This window comes from Thamnophis sirtalis, unplaced genomic scaffold (assembly GCF_051295495.1).
Source record: "Thamnophis sirtalis isolate CommonGarterSnake01/CBP01778 unplaced genomic scaffold, rThaSir2_p1.2 scaffold_8, whole genome shotgun sequence".
Classification (NCBI taxonomy): Eukaryota; Metazoa; Chordata; class Lepidosauria; order Squamata; family Natricidae; genus Thamnophis; species Thamnophis sirtalis.
Genome location: NW_028261388.1, coordinates 83,237,731 through 83,259,594, shown reverse-complemented (window position 1 = coordinate 83,259,594; position 21,864 = coordinate 83,237,731). Strand labels below are relative to the sequence as shown.

The following is a 21,864-nucleotide window of genomic DNA, read 5'->3' as shown; positions in this document are numbered from 1 at the left end:
ACCCTGTTCTGGAGTGGCTCAGCTGATCCGATTAAGGAGCTGAGAAACCCTGAGGTGACCAGGGAAGGTAAGGGCAGCCCCCTATTCTGGTTAAACCCACCACTTCACTAGGGCTTATTTTGGGGTAGGGCTTATATTTTTGCCCATCCCGAAAATCTGGCATGGCCTTATATTCAGGACATGTCTTATTTTCAGGGAAACACAGTCTCTCTCTCTCTCTCTCTCTCTCTCTCTCTCTCTCTCTCTCTCTCTCTCTCTCTCTCTCTCTCTCTCTCTCTCTCTCTCTACATACATACATACATACATACATACATACACACACACACACACACACACACACACACTCTGGGTGGGTGTGGCCATCTGGGTGAGCATGGCCAGCTTGATGTCACTCCCCAAACTGCTGGCATGTTTCCTCTTTGCATTGTGTAGACCAGGCCGAATTCACACATGCAAGCCCCTTACATTTTGCAGGACAGCCCCATGGGCTGGATCCGACCACAATCTCGGGCTAGATCCAGCCCACGGGCCTTGTGTTTAACACCCCTGTTCTACATGAACATTCACATCATAGCAATGATCCAGATCAGGATTCTGCTATCCTGCATTTATGCCCTACTAAATAATAGCAATTTAGGAATATGCAGGTTCGCAGTTTTAATTCTGGTTTGCGTGTCAGTTTACCCTGAATTTTTTATAATCTACCATAATCTTGAAAAGTTGGTTCTTCTTGACTCTCAATGGCTCCCTATTTGAGGCAAATAAATCATCTTGCTTCTAGAACAGGTTGAGGATATAGTAATCGGCATATGGTTTAACCCATGCTTTGCCAATTGAATTAACACAGCAGTCATGGCAAGAAACCTCCATTAACAATTAAAAATAATAAACCCATATGAAGAATGGGGTCATAGAAAATTTGCCTTGTATTTGGAATATAAACTTGTTATCAGATTTAGTCTACAGAACACAATGAAGGAAATTCTAATAGGAAGATACAGAGAAAGCTCTATAAAAATGCTGTAGAAATGCATTTCATAATTAGTATAACCCATCTTATCTGCATTTTCTATGCCAGACAATAGCACTTTATTTCTCCCAGAGATTTTGGTGATTTGTTATTTGTGATAGATTTAAACATTTATTACCATTTTTACTCTTTGTTATTGTGTTTTTGCAGCATGTTATTGTTTATTGGGTCTTGCATATTTTATACAATGTAATGATATCGGGTTTTTTTTCAATGATTTTAACCTTCCATTGGAATTTTAGAATTTACTGCAAATTGTTTGGAAACAAAAAATATATATTATATATTATCTTTTAATTGAAAAAGAAATTCAGACAGAGATTTTCTGATATCCTTTCTGATACTTTCATTTTTGCATTTTAGGATAACAAAATGGAGGTTGTTATAATACTGACCACAAGATGTCAGTGTTTGCCAGGAATCCACCCAAAATAGCCAATAAATGCTAAATACTAAATCCCACTTAAATTATTTTAAAGATTTTACAGCTTTTGTTTCTATTGAGAAGGCATCAAGTGACACCAAGAAGCCAACTGTGCAAATTTTAGTGACATAATAACAAAAATGTTCCCTGATTTCTTTTACAACATCTCTGTAGCAGGACCCTGTATTTTGTGCTACAGTGTGTTAGTGTTGCATAACGTGTTGTCTTCACTTCAGCCCCATCAAAATTGAATGTTGAATGTTTATTTTATTTATATGCCACCCTTTTCCCCCGAAGGGGACTCAGGGCGGCTCACAACTCAAACCAGGGAAGGGGGATACAAACAAAAATTAAAACGGCACAAAACAATGCATAATTTAAAAAACACACAACAGTCATACCATTCGAGACGGGGGCAACGGTTCTTTAGCCCCAGGCCTGTCGGAACAGCCAGGTTTTAAGGGCTTTGCGGAAGGCCTGGAGGGTGGTGAGGGTTCGAATCTCCACGGGGAGTTCGTTCCAGAGGGTCGGAGCAGCCACAGAGAAGGCCCTTCTCCGGGTAGTCGCCAGTCGACACTGGCCGGCAGATGGAATTCGGAGGAGGCCTAATCTGTGGGATCGAATCGGTCTAGTGGAGGTAATTGGTATTATACAAATTGTGTTTGTATAATAAACAGTAGCAAAAGTTAATATTCTAATTCAAAAGTTAATATTCTAATTCAAAAGTTAACATTCTGATTCAAAAGTTAATATTCTAAATGAAAATATGCAAAGAGGCAACATTTTCATCCTGTCCAAAGATCTGAGAGAGAGAAATAATCAATCTGAATTATTTGTCTACATTGCAGCCACTGGATTTTGAAACAAAAAAGGCATACACTTTCAAAGTAGAAGCCTCAAATGTGCACCTTGACCATCGCTTTCATTCTGTGGGTCCATTCAAAGACACAGCAACTGTGAAGATAAATGTCCTAGATGTGGACGAGCCTCCGGTTTTCAGCAAACCATTTTATACCATGGAGGTGTATGAAGATACTCCAGTTGGGACCATTATAGGAGCAGTGACTGCTCAGGACTTGGACATTGGAAGCAGTGCGGTCAGGTAAGGAAATGTCCCACAGCTCACGAACTCAGACTCATGAATGAATTGGGAGCAGTAAAAATAATCGTAAAGATTGTTTATGAAACAATCCCGTGGATTTCTGGAAAGATCTTTATTTTTAGTAGGACAATGCAATCAAATTTTGACATAATTCTCCTGAAAAGCTTCCACCTTGTATAATTTAGGCAGAATTATTCTGTGTGTCTTGTTCGGTTCCACCACAAAACCGCGTCCGACTAAAGGGCGCTCGACGAAACCGTGTAGCTGACGTCATCACAGCACGACAACAGCGCAGAGAAAAAAGCACGCTGTAAATGCTAAACCTAAAATTAACCCCTAAACCTAAACCTAACCCCCCTAAACCTAATCCTAAACCTAACCCTAAACCTAACCCTTAACCTAACCCTAAACCTAACCCTAAACCTAACCCTTAACCTAACGCTAAACCTAATCCTAACCCTAAACCTAACCCTAAACCTAACCCTAACCCTTAACCTAACCCTAACTCTAATCCTAACCCTTAACCTAACCCTAAACCTAACCCTAAACCTAACCCTAACCCTAACCCTAACCCTTAACCCTTAACCTAACCCTAAAGCTAACCCTAAACCTAACTCTTACCTTAACTTGAATCGGCTTGCTTTCAAAGCGCTATTTAAAGCGCCCTTCTTTCTCCGCGCTCGCTGTTGTCGCCCTGTTGATGACGTCAGCGACGCGGTTTAATCGGGCGCGCTTTAGTCGAGCGCGGTTTTGTCGTGCCACGGTCTTGTTCACTCTTTCCCAGGAATCTCATCTATAATGACCCCAGGATCAACTTATCTATTAGGCACAACAAACACAGTTTTAATCAGAAAGAATGACGATGAAATAGAAGTTCCTTTCCATAAAAACAGAAATGCACATTTGCACATCAAATTGATGGTCCTAGAAATGAATAACATAACATAAATACTAAAATGCAATCACTTTGATTACAAGCAACAGATATATAATTGGCAGCATCTGGTTTTACCTACATGCACAAAGACATACGTGCATGTTTATGTTTGAGTGTGAAGTACAAGCTGTATATAATTACTATTCCTTAGTTCTCTGTAAAAATGCAAATACAATGTTGAAAATCACGTGACATGTAATTTCAGTACTACTTTTTTAAGGGAGGAAGACAAAGATATGTAGGGTTGACAAAAGTGACAAGACAGCCCCGAATTTCTCATTTCCTTCCTTAACTTTCTTGCTGCCTCTTTCTGGGTTCTCAAGGTCACTTTGGAATTCCATCACAGAAGTTGAAGTTCAAGACAATAAAAGCCCTTTATTCTGCATTTAAAACCTGAGATCAATAAGTAGGTTGGTGAAGCCACGTCATTTTCAGCCAGGCAGCATCTTCTGGTTCCCTTTTATATATTCTGAATTTTATTCCATCTCCTACATCGTTCCTGTATATATTTTGCAAGCCCTGAGCTTACAAATTCAGCTTATTTCTGTAACCTGCAACCTGCATAGCCATAGTCATGCCCTTATTCTCACCCACTAAAAAATAGAAAGCCACCACCTGAAGCAATATATTGTTTTCCAGATATTTAGGTTATATACTTGTTGGGGCTGAATACAGGTGCAATATAAAAACAATCTAAGTGCACCAGGATTGTTCTCCTTGCTCAGTTGATCAATTGATTGATTGGTTGGTTGATTTAAATATTCTGCATAATGACATGTCCCTATAGTGATCCTTGAGATCTTCCAACTATTATCTAATTGAGCCCATCCAGCCTGTGGCTGTTCTCCCTCTTTTGATTTTCCCTTGTACTTTTAGCAATAGCAATAGCAGTTAGACTTATATACCGCTTCATAGGGCTTTCAGCCCTCTCTAAGCGGTTTACAGAGTCAGCATATTGCCCCCAACAATCCGGGTCCTCATTTCACCCACCTCGGAAGGATGGAAGGCTGAGTCAACCTTGAGCCGGTGAGATTTGAACAGCCGAACTGCAGAACTGCAGTCAGCTGAAGTAGCCTGCAGTGCTGCACTCCAACCATTGCGCCACTTTTCCCAGCATCAGAGCCTTCTTCAGAAAACTCGGTTTTCACATAGTGTTTGAAATATAATAATTTGAATCTGGTCATTTGCGCCTTAAGGGAAGCATGTTAATTGTTAATTCTGTGATATCCATTGTCATCAAATTGTCTTCTTGGATTCTCCTACCATATTTTCATGAATATTCCACTCATGCTTACCTAGGACTTGAGATTCTTGTAAGCAAGGAAGGTTTTGTAGGGTGTCTTGCATTTTGATTCTTCTCTGAATTTGTTTCTTTCGGTCCATTAGTATCTTTTAGCATATCAGTGCAAGATTGGGACTTCATTTTAAGTTTACAGATCTTTAGAAAAAAAATTACTTTATTTTGCGTGTCTGTATACCTCTTCCTATGTCATTTGTTCATGTCTTCAAATCCAGTTATTGTCACTTTCAACAGCTCTGTGTTGGGAAGGAACTGAACTTTGATTAAATTCCTCCCCAAGATTTTTCACTTTTTTTTGGCGTTGGCTTCTCTTCTTGTGAATTCCCCTGGTTTATTCAAACATTGTTTCTTCATATTGTCACATTCATCCATAACGTCTTAAAGTTCATTCCCCATTTTCTCTGGCTCTTTTTCAATGAGGTTCAATGACTTCAAAGAAATTCCTGATGTTCTCCTTTAAAGAGTTGTATATGTCCAAGGTGGCCTTTTCTTCTTCTTCTTTAGCTTGAGCCGAGGTGGCGCAGTGGTTAGGGTGCAGTACTGCGGGCCACTTCAGCTGACTGCTATCTGCAGTTCGGCGGTTCAAATCTCACCGGCTCAAGGTTGACTCAGCCTTCCATCCTTCCGAGGTGGGTGAAATGAGGATCCAGACTGTGGGGGGCGATATGCTGACTCTGTAAACTGCTTAGAGAGGGCTGAAAGCCCTATGAAGTGGTATATAAGTCTAACTGCTATTGCTATTGCTAATAGTATAGTCAATTTTATTCCCATGTACTCCATGTTCATCATTTCCATGTTCAGAGGCATTGTTTTGGTTTGTTTGAAGATAGTGTTAGCAACGAAGAAATAATTGAATTGGCAGAGTTTGATCAATTGTTATCCTGCTTCATTTCAGCTTCTTAAACCATAGAATACAACTATATTTTCTTCAATATTTCCAACTTTGGCATTCCATAAGGCATACCTTATTTCAATGTTTTGACAAACATTATCTTCTGCAACAGTGATTGGATTATAAATGTGGACAATTGTCATAGTGAAGAACGGTCCACAAATTGATATTATTCAATCACTATTGCACTGTATTCAAATTCTGTTCTTGCTATACCCTTCCTAACTACAAAAGTAACATAGTTGCTTTTTTGTTTTCAATGTCGTGCACAGTGAACAGCTGATTTTTCGGACTGAAAATGTGAATTCCCATTGGTCCTCAATTCACTGATGCTTAAGATGTCAATGTGAAGTTGTTTCATCTTCACTGTGTTGAGCGTTCCTATGTTCATGCTTTCACATTAGCTATTCCCACTATAATTCAGTCTTTGCAGCTTTGGATTTTCACGTCTGGTGTGGTAACATCAGCAGTTAGAAACCCCAGAGGCCTTTTAATCTAGTAACATCATAAACATCTTTGTATTCTAAAAGTGCCATCTGATCTGAGTGTCTCATAATCTAGTACAATATTCTCAATATTTTTTTTATTCTATCCATGTCATTTTCTTGTTTAAAAACCTCCAGTAGTTTAGTAAGACCCGAGGTGGCACAGTGGTTAGGGTGCAGTACTGCAGGCCACTTCAGCTGACTGCTATCTGCAGTTCAGCGGTTCTAATCTCACCGGCTCAAGGTTGACTCAGCCTTCCATCCTTCTGAGGTGGGTAAAATGAGGACTCAGACTGTGGGGGTGATATGCTGACTCTGTAAGCCGCTTAGAGAGGGCTGAAAGCCCTATGAAGTGGTACATAAGTCTAACTGCTATTTGCCATTGCTTTATCCTAAACAGTATGAATGGATGCCTTTGCCAATGACATCAAAGGGTCATCTACCTCCTTCATCTTTCTGTATTATTACTGCCTGGTGTAGTTAGTGGAGCATGCTCTATTATCAATTTCCCTGGTTGCCTAGCTTGTTGGGACCCTGGAATGGAGACAGGAAGAGATCCTGAGGGACATTCCCCCCCCCCCCCGGGCAAGATAGTCCGCAGCAGGAAGAGTAAGAGGACAGCTTCAGGGAACTTTTTAAAAAAGAGGACAGCTTGAAGGAGTTGGAGTAAAGCAGAACTTAGGGGAAGCTGAGGAAAAAGAGGAGTGAGAGGGAGCAGAAAGAACAACACTGCTACAAGGGAAAGAGGCTGCGCTCCTTCAGGAAAAAAATAGAGATTACGAGATTGCCACCCCATGGAAGAGAGGATGGCTGCTATTGGCCTAGAGATTGCATCCTGGCTGCCACAAGAGAAAGACTGGATAGACCTCTCACTGGGTTTTAGAAGACATGTTGATGAAGCAACAGTATTGGTGAGATGGTGGAAGAGGTCCCAAGGCCTGGGCCAGGACAGGTTGGGCTGGTCACGTGAGGAAGAGATAGAAGAGAAGGCCAGATTGCCAGTGGTTCTTTTGGGGGAAGAGCTACACTAGACAAGTGGAATGATGTTGGGTAATCCTGCTGCAAGTATGTATGTATGTATGTATGTATGTATGTATGTATGTATGTATGTATGTATGTATGTATCTATCAGTGGTGGGTTTCAAAAATTGTTCGAACCTACTCTGTGGGTGTGGCCTCCTTTGTGGGAGTGGCTTGCCACCCATGTGACCGGATGGGAGTGGCTTGCCACCCATGTGACCGGATGGGAGTGGCTTGCCGCCCATGTGACCGGATATGAAGATGCCAACGACACTTGTCAGAACCACCTTAAATTACCTGACACACAGCACTGGCATGCATAAGAATAGGATGTAAACTTGTTTTTTAAAAGGCATCTTTGGTTTGCGTTAAAACAACTTCAACACACGCAATGTTCTGATTGTACCACAAACGCAGTAGTCATCCTTACCTTTCACAGAGGCCCTGAGTTTTATAAATAAGAGCATGATAGTGTAGAATAATCATATCCAAGAACCAGTGGTAGGTTTCAAAAAATTTTGGAACCTCTTCTGTAGGTGTGGCCTGCTTTCCGGGTCCACTGGTGGAACCTCTTCTAACCGGTTCGGTAGATTTGACGAACTGGTTCTACCGAATAGGTGTGAACTGGTAGGAACCCACCTCTGATATAAATCTAATAAAATTTCCAGGTGATAACTAGAGAGCTAGACAGACAGCTAGACAGACAGACAGATATGTACAGAGGGAACAGAGATGATACAGATATGGATAGGGATAGATGGAAATCCTATACAGAACTATCACACTGTCTGCTGACTTTTCTGCATAGGCTTTCCAAAAGTTTGCTTAATTTTTTTTTGTCCCTGTCAGAATTGCCAATGAAACACACAATAGCCTTTTGACGCAACTGCGTTGAGCTTTCAAGAGAACATGCTTCAGTTTTGGGGAGCCATGGGTTCAGAGGAGCCCTTCTGACACTCAGCTAAGTGCAACAAATCCTCACATTTATAACTGCTGTAACTGTGTCATATATGCCACATAATTGATATTCAGGCATTTCCTAACTGGGAGTGTTTACAAGTGTGTTGCAGTGTTCCACAGTCACGTCATTGGCATTTGTGTGATTTAGACCACTTTCTGATAAGCGGAATCAATAGAGAAGCTGACAATAAAAACACAAGTTACAATCGTGTGATGTCTCACATAATAACCATTGTGATTTGCTGAACCATGGAAGCAGAAGTGAAGTCGTAAGTCTGCCTTAGCCACATATTTTGCTTAGTGACAAGGTTCTCAGCATCGATATTACTGGTCAGGGAGTGAGGACTTCCTATTTTCACATAAGCACAACTAGATGGTTCTATTTACGTGAATAAAAATGCTTTAGTTGTACCCTCACATTTACACTTATGTACAAGATGTACTAGTACTTAAAGAGCCAAGGTGGCGCGGTGGTTAAATGCAGCACTGCAGGCTGACTGCTAGATCAGCAGTTCAGCGGTTCAAATCTCACCGGCTCAGGGTTGACTCAGCCTTCCATCCTTCCGAGGTGGGTAAAATGAGGACCCGGATTGTTGTTGGGGGCAATATGCTGACTCTGTAAACCACTTAGAGAGGGCTGAAAGCCCTATGAAGCGGTATATAAGTCTACTGTTATTGCTATTTAAAAAAATATGATATTTTTTTTAAAAAATAAAAGGATTGTAGTTTTCAAGATTTTTTTAGTAGTAGCCAGTTTATTAACCTGATTTTGCTTATTTATTCCCTGGTATAACTGAGGGGCAGAAAATATATGTAGGTCTTAGTTAATGATGCGTTACCCTTCACTACTACATAAGGTTTATGTCCCTAATTTAAATTGAAAGTCAATAAATAGATGTTAGTAAAATCGTAAATTACTTCCAGACAATTTTTGTGTGATTACAACTTCTGAGTGCGTCTTGCAACCATTATTATGCTGTGTTAGCTTTTAAAGATCGAGTTTGCCTTGTCGGGGTGAATAATCTGTTATGTCAGTTTCGAAATATTGTAAAAGAGAAACTTGCAAAGTTGGAATTAGGAGAAAGAAGTAGAAAAGAAACAGGTCTTTAGGAAGATGATATGCTTTTCTCTATGCAATCACCAATATAAATGTGGTGTGCGATTTCATTGCAAATTAATTCATTTTCTCTCAGATACTTCCCAGACACAGCTTTAGCCTTCACACTGCCTATTACACTGATCTATAATCTGCAAAACACAGAGAGAGAAACAAGACAATAGATCTGTGCTTTGTACAACAGATGGCATAACTCCAGAACGCAAAACAATCCAAAAACAGTTCATTTTGGCAGGAGAAACACTAAGTCCATATTCTATAATGAACAAAGACTTCCAAATCTGTTAGATTTGACATATGGGAATCAAAAGATAATAGCTACAGTGGAAAGGAAATCCACTGATTTAAAGAATAGGGGGGAAAAGGAGAGTATTTTCAAAAGATGATGATAATGCTGAGATTATTTTTCTTGTTTGGACAAAACCAAAACAGTTTTTAAAAAAATAAAATAAAACAAGTGTTAACTGCTGGTTTTCATCAGGATTGTGGAAAGAGAAAAACCATACACTGGAAGAAGAGCAAATTGGATAGATATAATTACAAACTGAACGGAACAAGATTGTTACATATTTTTAGACTTTAGGGTCGTGTTCTCCACTATGTCAGATTTAGGATCCATTTGCCAAGAAAACCATTTTTTAAATTTATTTTTTTCATCTTAAAAGTCTCCTTTGGGTTGAATCTGATTTTTGGTATACTCATAATTGTATGAGGCGTCGTGAGGACTCTAAATTGTATGAGGAAAGTAAAACTATTTGTATTATTTTTAAAAAATAGTGTCTAAAAGTGTAACAGGACTTCAAAAATACTCAGAATTTTGTATATAGGGAAATATATATGATACATTTTTCGTAGATTTATCCTATATTGACACTGGAAAACATTCTGGACCAATACGGTGTAATGGCAAATTCTCTCCTACATCCTCTCCCGTTGGTATACATTCTAATATTTTTTTTCTCTTGTTGACATTCATTCTAATTATTTTTCTGTACTAAAATGGTTCCACATATTGTGAGTAAAACGTCTGCTGAGAAATCTCTGTGACATTGAGGTGGAGGGCTGACTTTCTCCCTTCTGTTTTTTGTTCCGTTATCATAGCCTGAAAATCATCATAATCTAATATGGTTTAAAAAGAAGGGAGGAAGAGAGGGAGGGAGGGAGGGAGGGAGGGAGGGAGGGAAGGAAGGAAGGAAGGAAGGAAGGAAGGAAGGAAGGAAGGAAGGAAGGAAGGAAGGAAGGAAGGAAAATATATTGATGCATTATTGAATTCATTATGAGAAATAAAGAGATGACAACAAATTTGGCAAGACAATTTGTTTAATAAATGCACAATTCATCTAAGAAAAACAGGGCGGTGAGTGATGAAATGTTTAGACAGCAATTAGGATGTGTTGATGGCTGCAACGTAGTCACTTTTTCACCTCCTCTTGTGCACAGACAAATTTGTTTGAAAAGAGACGTGACCTGTCTTCTTCTCTGGGAAACATTAGCAACTCTTTCTCCCCTCACTCTGCTTCATTTGACTCTTTGAACCTCTAGGGTTATCTGTGCAAATTAGTTTTTGCATCCTGTCAAATCAAATGAGCCCTTCGCATCTTGGGCATTTGCAGCAAAACCGTGCTTGCTCAGGTCAGAGTAACTCACATCATACCTGCTGTCACACAAGCAGCCAGAGGAAAGACGAACAAACAAAAGATAAAGAATTGAGTTCAAACTTTAAAGGATTTCATTATTCACAGATTCTAGGTCAGCATCTATTCTAAAAGGCCCTTTTAGGTAGAAACACAGACCTTTGTGAGCACAGGCTATTTAGCAATTTAAATAGCAATTTAATACCAAAATATATTGAACCCACAGTTTTCATAGGCAAATATTAGATAAAATTAGCTAATCAAATTATTTTCAAGGGAGGGGCTCCCTTTATCATATATGGGAGGTTGCCCTTGTGGTATTGAGTATGGCTCCTTCCTACATAGACTACATGAAAAATGGATAGCCAAGATTGTACTTGGAATAGAATTAGCTCAGTGTTGGGTTTGAAAATTTTTTGGAACCTACTCTTTGGGTGTGGCCTCATTCGTGGAAGTGGCTTGCTGGCCATGTGACCTGGTGGGAGTGACTTGCCGGTCATGTGTTCTCTCTCTCTCTCTCTCCCTCTCTCTCTCTCTCTCTCTCTCTTTCCTTTCTTTTGTCTCTGTCCCTTTTTTCTTTTTTTCTTTCATCTCTCTCTCACTCTTTTTCTTTTTTATTTATTTGTTTCTTCCTTTCTTTCTCTTTCTCTCTCTCTCTCTGCGTCAGTCTGTGTGTGTGTGTGTGTGTGTGTGTGTGTGTGTGTGTGTGGCAGTGGTGGGTTTCAAAAATTTTTGGAAGCTCTTCTGTAGGTGTGGCCTGCTTTCCGGGTCCACTGGTGGAACCTCTTCTAACCAGTTCAGTAGATTTAACGAACCGGTTCTACCGAATAGGTGCGAACTGGTAGGAACCCACCTCTGCTGGAGGGTGTCTTCACTCTTAAATAGTCCTTCTAAGAACATATATACATATGATAGCCTAAGGGCAAAATTAGAGCCAGCTACAGAACTTTCATTGTACAGGTGGTCCGCGGCTTATAACCAAACTGGTTCCTACCCACCTCTGAATTAGCTGTATTAAATGTACAGTATTTCCTTTTTAAATAGGGACATTTATAGCTCACATGAAGAAGATGAAGGTATCCATGCAAGTACCAGAATGTGGCCAGTGTCAGAGTCAAGCATTAGCTACTGCTACTGCAGGTGAAAAAAAAATCTTGAAAGCTCTAACTAACTGCATAGAAGATTTCCAGGCTTGCTTAGTAAATTAAATTGACTATATCTTGATAGTAGCCATTGCAATTTCTTTTTCTGCATTTCCTTGAATCTCGACCATGTACGTAAGATTACTTGACTCTGTGCTTGGAATATTGCCCAAGGATACATTGCTAAATGTGTTCCTTGTGTGGTTGCCCAAATTCTGCAGTCTCTTAATAAGGGTACTGGAGAATTCACCAAATTGCATCCTCATTAAGCAGAGGAACAGACCTGGACCTCATCAAGTAGATGACTGAGAAGAGACAAGAGTGCTGAGGGAAAAGAGATCATTTTCTCCAATTTTTTCCAGAAATTTGTTACCATCCAGCTATTTCAGAAAGCCTCCAAAAACTAATAATTTTCTTGTCCTAAGTGAATTGCAGCACCATGAATATTGAATCTTGTATGTTATATTCAGTGGTGGGTTTCCAATTTTTTTACTACTGGTTCATTCAGGAGCGCGTGAGACGCTTCTGCACATGCGCAGAAGTGTCCAGGCAGGTGGGGGGAGCCTCCCACCGCCACGACTACCGGTTCAACCAATCCGGGCCGAACCAGGATCAATAGCAATAGCAATAGCAGTTAGACTTATATACCGCTTCATAGGGCTTTCAGCCCTCTCTAAGTGGTTTACAGAGTTAGCATATTGCCCCCAACAATCCGGGTCCTCATTTTACCCACCTCGGAAGGATGGAAGGCTGAGTCAACCCTGAGCCGGTGAGATTTGAACCGCTGAACTGCAGATAACAGTCAGCTGAAGTGGCCTGCAGTACTGCACCCTAACCACTGCGCCACCTCGGCTCAACCCCCTCTGGTTATATTGTGGGATGATGCATTTACTATGGAAGAATTTACATATCATTTTGCTTTGTATTCTTTGATTACTACTATAGTTATTTACTGACTTGTAACCCACTTTGAGTCAGATGAATTGTAGTGTTATAAAAATATAATGCAATATAATATAGATGAGAACTCACTTAGGAGGAAAGTGGCCTGTAAGCTGTTTGTAGCTAACAAAAAGTGAGAATAGTGTAGATTCCATGAGGACTCTAAATGCTAATCAGGAAAAGAACTTGATCTTGAAAACTAAAGGTGCTACTTACCATCCATAAAGCCCTCCATGGTAGTGGATCTGAGTACTTGAGAGACCGCCTTCTGCCGATTACCTCCCTTCGCCCCATCAGATTGCACAGAGTGGGCCTCCTCCCAGTTCCATCCGCCAGTCAGTGCCGACTGGCGACTACGCGGAGGAGAGCCTTCTCAGTAGCAGCTCCGACCCTTTGGAACGATCTCCCCATAGAGATTCGCACCCTCACCACCGTCCAGACCTTCCACACAGCCCTTAAGATCTGGCTATCCCGGCAGGCCTGGGGATAAGATTTTCATCCGCCCCACCCGAATGCTGAATGAATGTTGTGTTTTATCGTTTTATTTTTATTCACATATTATTTCATGTTCTGTCTTGCACTCCCTTCCCATGAATTGTAAGCCGCCCTGAGTCCCCTCAGGGAAAAGGGCGGCCTATAAATGACAATAAAATCCTAAAATCCTAAATCCTAATGGTAAGTTCCCAGGTTGATTTATGGTAAGCCAATTAAGACAGAGTCCCTTTGAATCATTTTGTTCTATTTCCTTTTCTTTGTCCTCTGCCTGGTTTCCACAGCCTTTCATGCCTCAATGCAAGTTGGACCCTCTGGTCTTGAACTTGCTAAATCCTAGGAGTGAGCTGGCTGCATGGAAACGTAACATTATTCCTCTCCCATTTTCATTGCGTCTATAGTAGAATATGCTAGTGAGAAAAGGATGTCATTTCTTCCTTCATATATTTATTTTGTGATTCAATAATTTACTCTTTCTATTTGGCCAATTTATTCCCATGTATTTGTTCCATGCTGATAAGTCACTCTTGTATTCAGTCTATATTAATTCAGGATTTATCCATTCTTCGGGTTATTTCTTTGTATTTTGCCATACACATTTCTGAACTGTTACATTCCCACTGAATTCCACTTAATTTTATGTTTCGCTTGCCATCCCCAATTCTCATTTCCATTTATCAAATCAAACAGAAAGCAATTGTCCCTTCCTTTAACACTTGTCCTTCCTTTTTCCACGTAAAAAAGACAATTAGATATTCACTATGTTTCTGCCAAAAGTTACAATTCATTTCTCCATCCATTTCTCCACCTTTAGCCAAAGTTCTATGAAAGTACATTATCTCTTTTTTTTTGCCAGTTAAGAATAACTTAAAATCATTAATTCTATTTTTCCTGTCAAATGCTTTTGTCTTGGCCTTTGGTGTATTAATTTTTTAAATCCATGGCTCCTTGTTACATTATTCAATCTAACATTTGCAGCAAATCATTTGGATCCACAACTAACAATAGGGCATATATACTGAATACAGATAGTCCTTGCACTTATGAGAGGTTGCTTAATGACAATTTGAAACTACAATGGATCTCCCTGGGGATAATTACAATCAAGATGCAAGAGTTGCCTGCTCATTGTCAGACTTTAGGCACTTGTCAACTAAACTGCATTTACATTCTTTGTATTTATTTCCAGTTTGCAGCAAAACCATAGCAATAGCAGTTTGACTTATATACTGCTTCATAGGGCTTTCAGCCCTCACTAAGCGGTTTACAGAGTCAGCATATCACCCCCAACAATCCGATAGATAGATAGATAGATAGATAGATAGATAGATAGATAGATAGATAGATAGATAGATAGATAGATAGATAGATATAGCAATAGCAATAGCAGTTAGACTTATATACTGCTTCATAGGGCTTTCAGCCCTTTCTAAGCGGTTTACAGAATCAGCATATTGCCCCCACAGTCTGGGTCCTCATTTCACCCACCTCGGTAGGATGGAAGGCTGAGTCAACCTTGAGCCAGTAAGATTAGAACCGCTGAACTGCAGATAACAGTCAGCTGAAGTGGCCCGCCTAACCACTGCACCACTTTGGCTCTTGCATGCCTGTAGTGAGGAATTTTTCGATGGTACATCTTGTGGCAGCTCAGGGTTAATTGATCTGAAGTTCATGGGCTCTTGTAATTGAATCTTGAAAGAATACCAGTTTTTATATAAACACAGTTCAGAAGTTATACTAAGCTGATGCATGGTTGGTTTGCTTTCAATTAGCATGAACACAGTCCTAACTCATTTTCGATATTATTGCGGTAATAATATCACCGCAACACCAGCACTTCACAACCTGTGATTTTGTATTGGTACACATCGGCTCACCGACAAATGCACGCTCGACAAAAGCGTGCCGACGAAACTGCAGTGAGAAAACCGCAAGATCGAAATTGCATCGACGAATGTGCACAGAAGCACGCCAAAAACAGCGCGCCAACAAAAGCTCACCTTCAACAAACAACTAATAACAACCTAATAACCCTAACCCTAACCCTAACCCTAAACCTAACCCTAACCCTAACCCTAAACCTAACCCTAACCCTAACCATAACCATAACCCTAACCATAACCATAACCCTAACCCTAAACCTAAACCTAAACCTAACCCTAAACCTAACTCTTACCTTAACTTAAATCGTGCTTTTGTGGGCGCGTTTTTGTCGGCGTGATGTTGTGGGCGTGTTTATGATGTCACGGTTTTCTCGCCACGGTTTTGTCGGCGCACTTTTGTCATGCGCACATTTATCGGGTCACGGTACACATCTATTTACTTGCTTGCTGTCACTGATATTAGCTTGACTCCTATCAACACATATTTAAGATTACATTTCAATGGATTCAGAAGGGACATTTGAATTTTCATGATTAATAGTAAATCATCCAACTGAACAAAACCAAAGCAAAATTCACATGACGTACATTGAACTATGAAACCTCTATATTTATTTTATTATTGTTATTTAAGAGGTGGTGTGTAAACTGTAGACTGCCGTCTTCTATGCACACAAATTTAACGACTTGCTCTAGCACAAAGAGCTATTCTTTAATAAAAATGGTTAATAAATTCTGATTCCGTTCCTGAATTATCCCTCACTAATCCTGGGCCTCTATTTAAACAGTATTATGTTAAATAATGGTAATGCAATGTGTTGCAATTCTCTGCAGGTTTGCCTTTCACCCATTATCCTTAGTAGTTGCTGTTTTTACTTGTATTACACTCAAATACCATTAGAAATAGTCCTTTGCTAACATCAGCCATTAATCTTTTAGCAACTTCCGTGGTACCTGTTTTTTATAGTAATACTATTCTTACCAGGTTTGCTCAGTGCACAAATCCCCTGCCTTTTCAGGCAGCCTTTATTATGACACATTTAAAATACTTCCCCAAATAAAAAATCGTATGTATTCATGGTGCTTGAGATTAGATTGACTTATTTGTTGCTTCAATTGTTTACTCAGTAATTCGTTTCCAGTCTATGCCAATCCTCAGATTTCTGAATCAATAATAACATGAAAACTCAATTTAGGTGCAAGACTAGTCAATATTTTTGTTTATATTCCATTAAAATCACTTCCAATCGATAAGACAAACAAAGTAGATGGAAACCTACAAAATAATAACAAAAAACAACGAACAGTGGAAGCATACTGGAAAATGACACATTCCTGCTAGATTAGGAAAAAGACAGCCAGTAAAAGTGTTTAAATTGGATTTAGAAGCAACAGTAACCAAATTACTGCGAGATTTAAAAAAAATGTTCTAAAATTTGATGATCTCTCTGGCGAAGAGAAATGCTGTGGAACTGCACTCCAGAACACAATTCTGAATGATTTTATTGGAAATACAATTAAAATGTTTACATATTCCCTGTTAATTTTTCCCCCTCAAGTCTATCTTTCATTGTTTTCCATTTAGCCTTCTGACATGGTATTAATGCAATCGTTGCTTCTTTATTACAAAGCAGAGAAACAACTTCTGAAGAGTAGAATAAGAAAACCACTTAGATGCACCAAATGCTATTATTGTAAATGATTATAGAGGCTGTCAACTTCTATTGTTTCTTCTATTTCCTTCCCTCTCATCCTTCTACATCTGCAGGTACTTCATAGACTGGAAGAATGATATGGATAGCTACTTTACTATAGATGGAATGGAAGGAACTATTGCCACAAATGAGTTACTTGATAGAGAGAACACTGCGCAGTACAATTTTTCAATAATTGCAAGTAAAGTTAGTAAGTACAATAGAAACCGGATAGATGTCATTTCTGGAATTGTCGTTGTTATATTGTTTTGTTCATTTTGATGCAATCATTTGGCAAAAATGCCTTTGTTTTGTCTTATGAAATAGAGCACGTCGTAACCCTTCATTCGGCAGATTTCCTACATTTTTGGGGGGGAAGACTCCTAGGGATCTTTTAGGGATCAGTTTCGAATAATCTATATCTTTTGTCAGTAATTAGCCTCATTCCCTATAGCATGATTCCATTCTTAGAGTTCTCAGCCCTGAGAAAAGAAAATATTGAATAAGCGGCTAAAATTGAAGACATGATTCCTCTTTCTCCTTTTGTGGGGCATAAAAAAATAGCGTCTTTATTAGTTTTAGTCTGAACTTTCATTCAGTTGCCTCATATCTAGTGCCCTATAGTGTGTCTATAATTTGGATTGATGTGTGCCTCGTATTTACCATCTACTCCATGTATATAGGTAATTCATTCTCTGAGAATAGCCAAGACCTCTGGTTTTCAGTGTAAAGTAACAAATGACGTTCCAATTGCAGGCGATGAGTAGACAGGGATAGTTCGGTATACTTTGTGGCTACAAATCTAGTCCAAGAATAATTGTAGAAGCAACTCCATAAGCATCAAGTGTTTTATCCTACTGCTCACTAGAGGCATTGGAAATGGCGAAGCAAACACGGATCACCACTTTATCTATGTCTTTATCTCTGCTCTGTTTTCCTCTAATTGGAAGTCTCTTGGAGTACATCTTCAATCTGCTTCTTACAGGAAGACATGATGTCTCTCCCCCCCCCCCTTTTGCTCAACCTTGGAAGCTTGGAAAAGTGAAGTAGGCTTTATATCAGGGCATGCAACTTCATTAATATATTTTACTTGTTCTTTTTTGACCTTTAATATATGTGTCTAGAGATACATAAAAGGGTTTAATTTTACTCGGATACATCTGATCGGCTTAACAGAAACCCTAGAGAATGGAAGGATTGCGCCTCCAAGGATTGCAAAAATCCTATTGCATCACAAGGGACTCCACCCCCATGGGGACGATTATATGGACAGAGTGATGGAGGCTTTACAATGAACAGAGAATGTGTTGTAAGGTTCGGTGAACTGCTTTTCCTTTCAGACTAAGGGTTTAATCCACTGTTTTCCACTCTGCATAAAGAAATCTGCCTTAATTGCAATATTATGAGTCACCAGCTGTTTGTTTCCAGTCATATTTTAATAACTTTAAATGCCTCTTTTTTCTTCTTTGATTATTCTGTTTAATTAGGTTTCAATAGTCTTTTTTTTTGTCTTGTGGGGGGGGGAGGAGTGAACTGGTATGTGACTCTACAATATAATGATGACTCAGAAACAAGCGGGCTTCCAAGAACAATTATTGAAGCTATTTCAGTGCCCTTGTAAGCTTGTATAATTACTGATTAAACATTATAAGTATGGCATGCAAAAATTAATCATAACTAAATACGCTGGAAATGTATCATGGTTATGATTAATAAACCCCATTGGTTTCAGTGGGATTTGTTTTGAATATGCTTTCCCTGAATCTGCCTATTATTGTTTTTAAGTATTAAAAATTTAGTTAAGTAAACAAAAATCTAGTTCAAACACCTTGATGGAGGCTCTGGTTTCATTTTTATCTGAATCTCATTGATATTAAATATTAATAGAAAAATCTATATCTCGTGCCTTTTACTTATCATTAATCAATTCTATATCATACTATAATATTATTATTTTTTGTTCAATAAAGGGAGATACATGCACTCATAACTTAGGGATGTGTACTATTTTGCCTTCCTTGTTTAAATTCCTTTTTTGATATTTCAAATTTGAACATTCAATTTAAGAACATTTAAATCTTAGAAATGTTAAACGAGTCTATTATTGACTGATAACTGTCAACAAGCATCCCTATACAAGGCTTAACAAAAAATCAATCTTGTTTTCTTTCTCAAAATCTTTTTTTTTTTGTTATTATTTTCCATCTAGTTCCAAAATGGCTGGAGGTGTTGCTGTTCTATGTAAAACTTGGAGTAGTTTCTGCTTCCAGCAATTAGATAGATAGATGATAGATAGATAGATAGATAGATAGATAGATAGATAGATAGATAGATAGATAGATAGATAGATAGATAGATAGATAGATGATAGATAGATAGATAGATAGATAGATAGATAGATGTAGATAGATAGATAGATAGATAGATAGATAGATAGATAGATAGATAGATAAATAGATAGATAAATAGATAAATAGATAATAGATAAATAGATAAATAGATAAATAGATAAATAGATAAATAGATAAATAGATAAATAGATAAATAGATAAATAGATAAATAGATAAATAGATAAATAGATAAATAGATAAATAGATAAATAGATATAGACATAGATATATTCTAAATTCTTTTTTACAAGATTTATATAAATCAAAGTTGCATGCCTTTGGATAATGAGAAAACTGGGAAAATTATTAAATAAGGATGCATATGAATTTATTTAAATCAAATTAATTAAATATGTGTATATAAAGTTTCGTTTCATTTTTTGACCTGATCCAATTTACTCATTGCAGTGCAGTGTATTGTAGTAGTCAACCCAAAATATGTTCTGCCTCCCTGACAGAGTTCGTTCTACCTTCAAATCATATTACACCTAATTGTAACCCCTGTTCAAGCACCTGGGGACATTGAACTTGTAGCCAGGCAATGCCCTTGTAGTAAAATCTAAAACAGGTGCTCACCCCTGATGTTTGTAGACATATGCAAACTCCATCCAACCCATCTAAGTTTGTTTTTTCTCCATCAAAACCTTTAATAGCCTCCAGACTCTGATTTAAACTTCTACATTTTTTTATTTCATTTTTAAAGCTGACTTGGGTGAAAGTATGAGGTACCCACATTATTAATATGTATCACTTCCTGAAGACCAGAACCACAGACCTGCTGGGAGCTGGGATGGATTTATTTCATTCATGGAAGACCTCATGCTTCTGAGTATACTGTTTATAGTGCTACTTCAGTACTCATCATTATTTGGTTCTGGGAGACCTGATAAGTACCAAAAATGAGGAGTAGCAACCAATTTTTTCCCATGAGTAATAATGTATTGAGTCGAAGGGCAACACCAAGAAGTTCTAGCTTGTGTGTCAAGTACCCAGAATGATGAGTACTGGGGCAAAATTTTCATATCAAAATGCATTGAGTTTCAAATTGGATGAATTTCAGAGGAGTTGAGTACCAGAGTACCACAAACTCAAAATAATCCTGGTCAAAATGCAACCAGGTTGCCTCATTCACACACACCACTTCTCAGTGTTCAACAGAATATTTGTGTATTATTTTCTTGCTTAGTTTGATGTTCTCTGAGTTTGATGATGTCATTGGGATTGCTACAATCTCTTTAAAAGCTAAAGTAATATCATATAAACATTATAGTTATATATTCCGGGTATCCTTTTTAAAACTGATGTGTAACTGAATTGCCTTCGGAATATATGAGCTGCATATGAGGAGCATTCTCTTTATGGAAAATTGTTTACCATGCATAGGTATATGGTTCCACCACAAATCCGCGAAGCCCTTATCCGCGGAGACATAAGCGCGAAGACTAATTCGTGCCGTTCTAAGCGCTAAGGAAAAACGCTACCCTACCGAGATGACATAATCACGGAGGGCAAATCCTCGCATTCCCAAGCACTCAGTACCCTAAACCTAACCCTAAACCTAACCTTAAACCTAACCTTAAACCTAACCCTAACCCTAACCCTAACCCTAACCCTAAACCTAACCCTAAACCTAACCCTAAACCTAAACCTAAACCTAACCCTAACCCTAAACCTAACCCTAAAACAAACCCCTAAACCTAATCCTAACTCTTACCTTAATTGAAATCGGCTTTCTGCCGCAGTGCCGTTTTAAATCGCCCTTCTGTTGCTGCGCTGTTGTCGCGGCGGTGATGACACACGGTGATGACATCACGGCTTTAGCGACGCGCTTATGTCTCCGCGGATAAGGGCTTCGCGGTTTTGTCATGCCACGTAGGTATATTATCTACAAAATGTGATGATAGTTTGTTTAGGTGCTGTATGTATATGCTTGCTTAATCCTAGTTCCTCGGTTATTTATTGTACTCTATACAAGGAAGAATACAATCCCTGCATGAATTACACACTGTAAATATTTACTCAGTTCCTGCAGAACAAAAACACGATAAGTGCTTCCTAATAAATATGACAAATTGTATAGCTAAGTTTTCTGTGCAGCCATTATATCATTACCAGGCACAGTCCATTTCGTATGAGAGAGTTTCCAAATCAGTCTAAAAGGACATATATATAAAAAAAAGGATGAGCATTTCCATTTTTCATTGCTGTGTGCAATGTAATATTGCCTAGAACAATGCCAATATTTCATGGACCGTTGTAAAATTATTTTCCTAATAGGCAATCCACTCTTGACCAGCAAAGTTAATGTCATCATAAATGTCTTGGATGTCAATGAATTTGCTCCAGAAATTACAGTACCCTATGAATCTTATGTGTGTGAAAACGCACGGCCGGGACAGGTATATTATTCTTTTTTTTA

The 21,864-nt window shown here is 38.7% G+C and overlaps 1 protein-coding gene across 1 annotated transcript in view; it reads left to right on the top strand.

Moving 5' to 3' along the window:
• The window catches only part of CDH12 (cadherin 12), a 409,272-nt gene that overhangs the window by 377,016 nt on the left and 10,392 nt on the right, over nucleotides 1-21,864 (top strand). Inside the window, exons 8-10 of the mRNA XM_087721991.1 lie at nucleotides 2,303-2,556; nucleotides 17,129-17,265; nucleotides 21,723-21,844. Of these exons, the coding sequence (XP_087578117.1) occupies nucleotides 2,303-2,556; nucleotides 17,129-17,265; nucleotides 21,723-21,844 (513 nt within the window). The remainder of the gene's footprint in view (nucleotides 1-2,302; nucleotides 2,557-17,128; nucleotides 17,266-21,722; nucleotides 21,845-21,864) is intronic.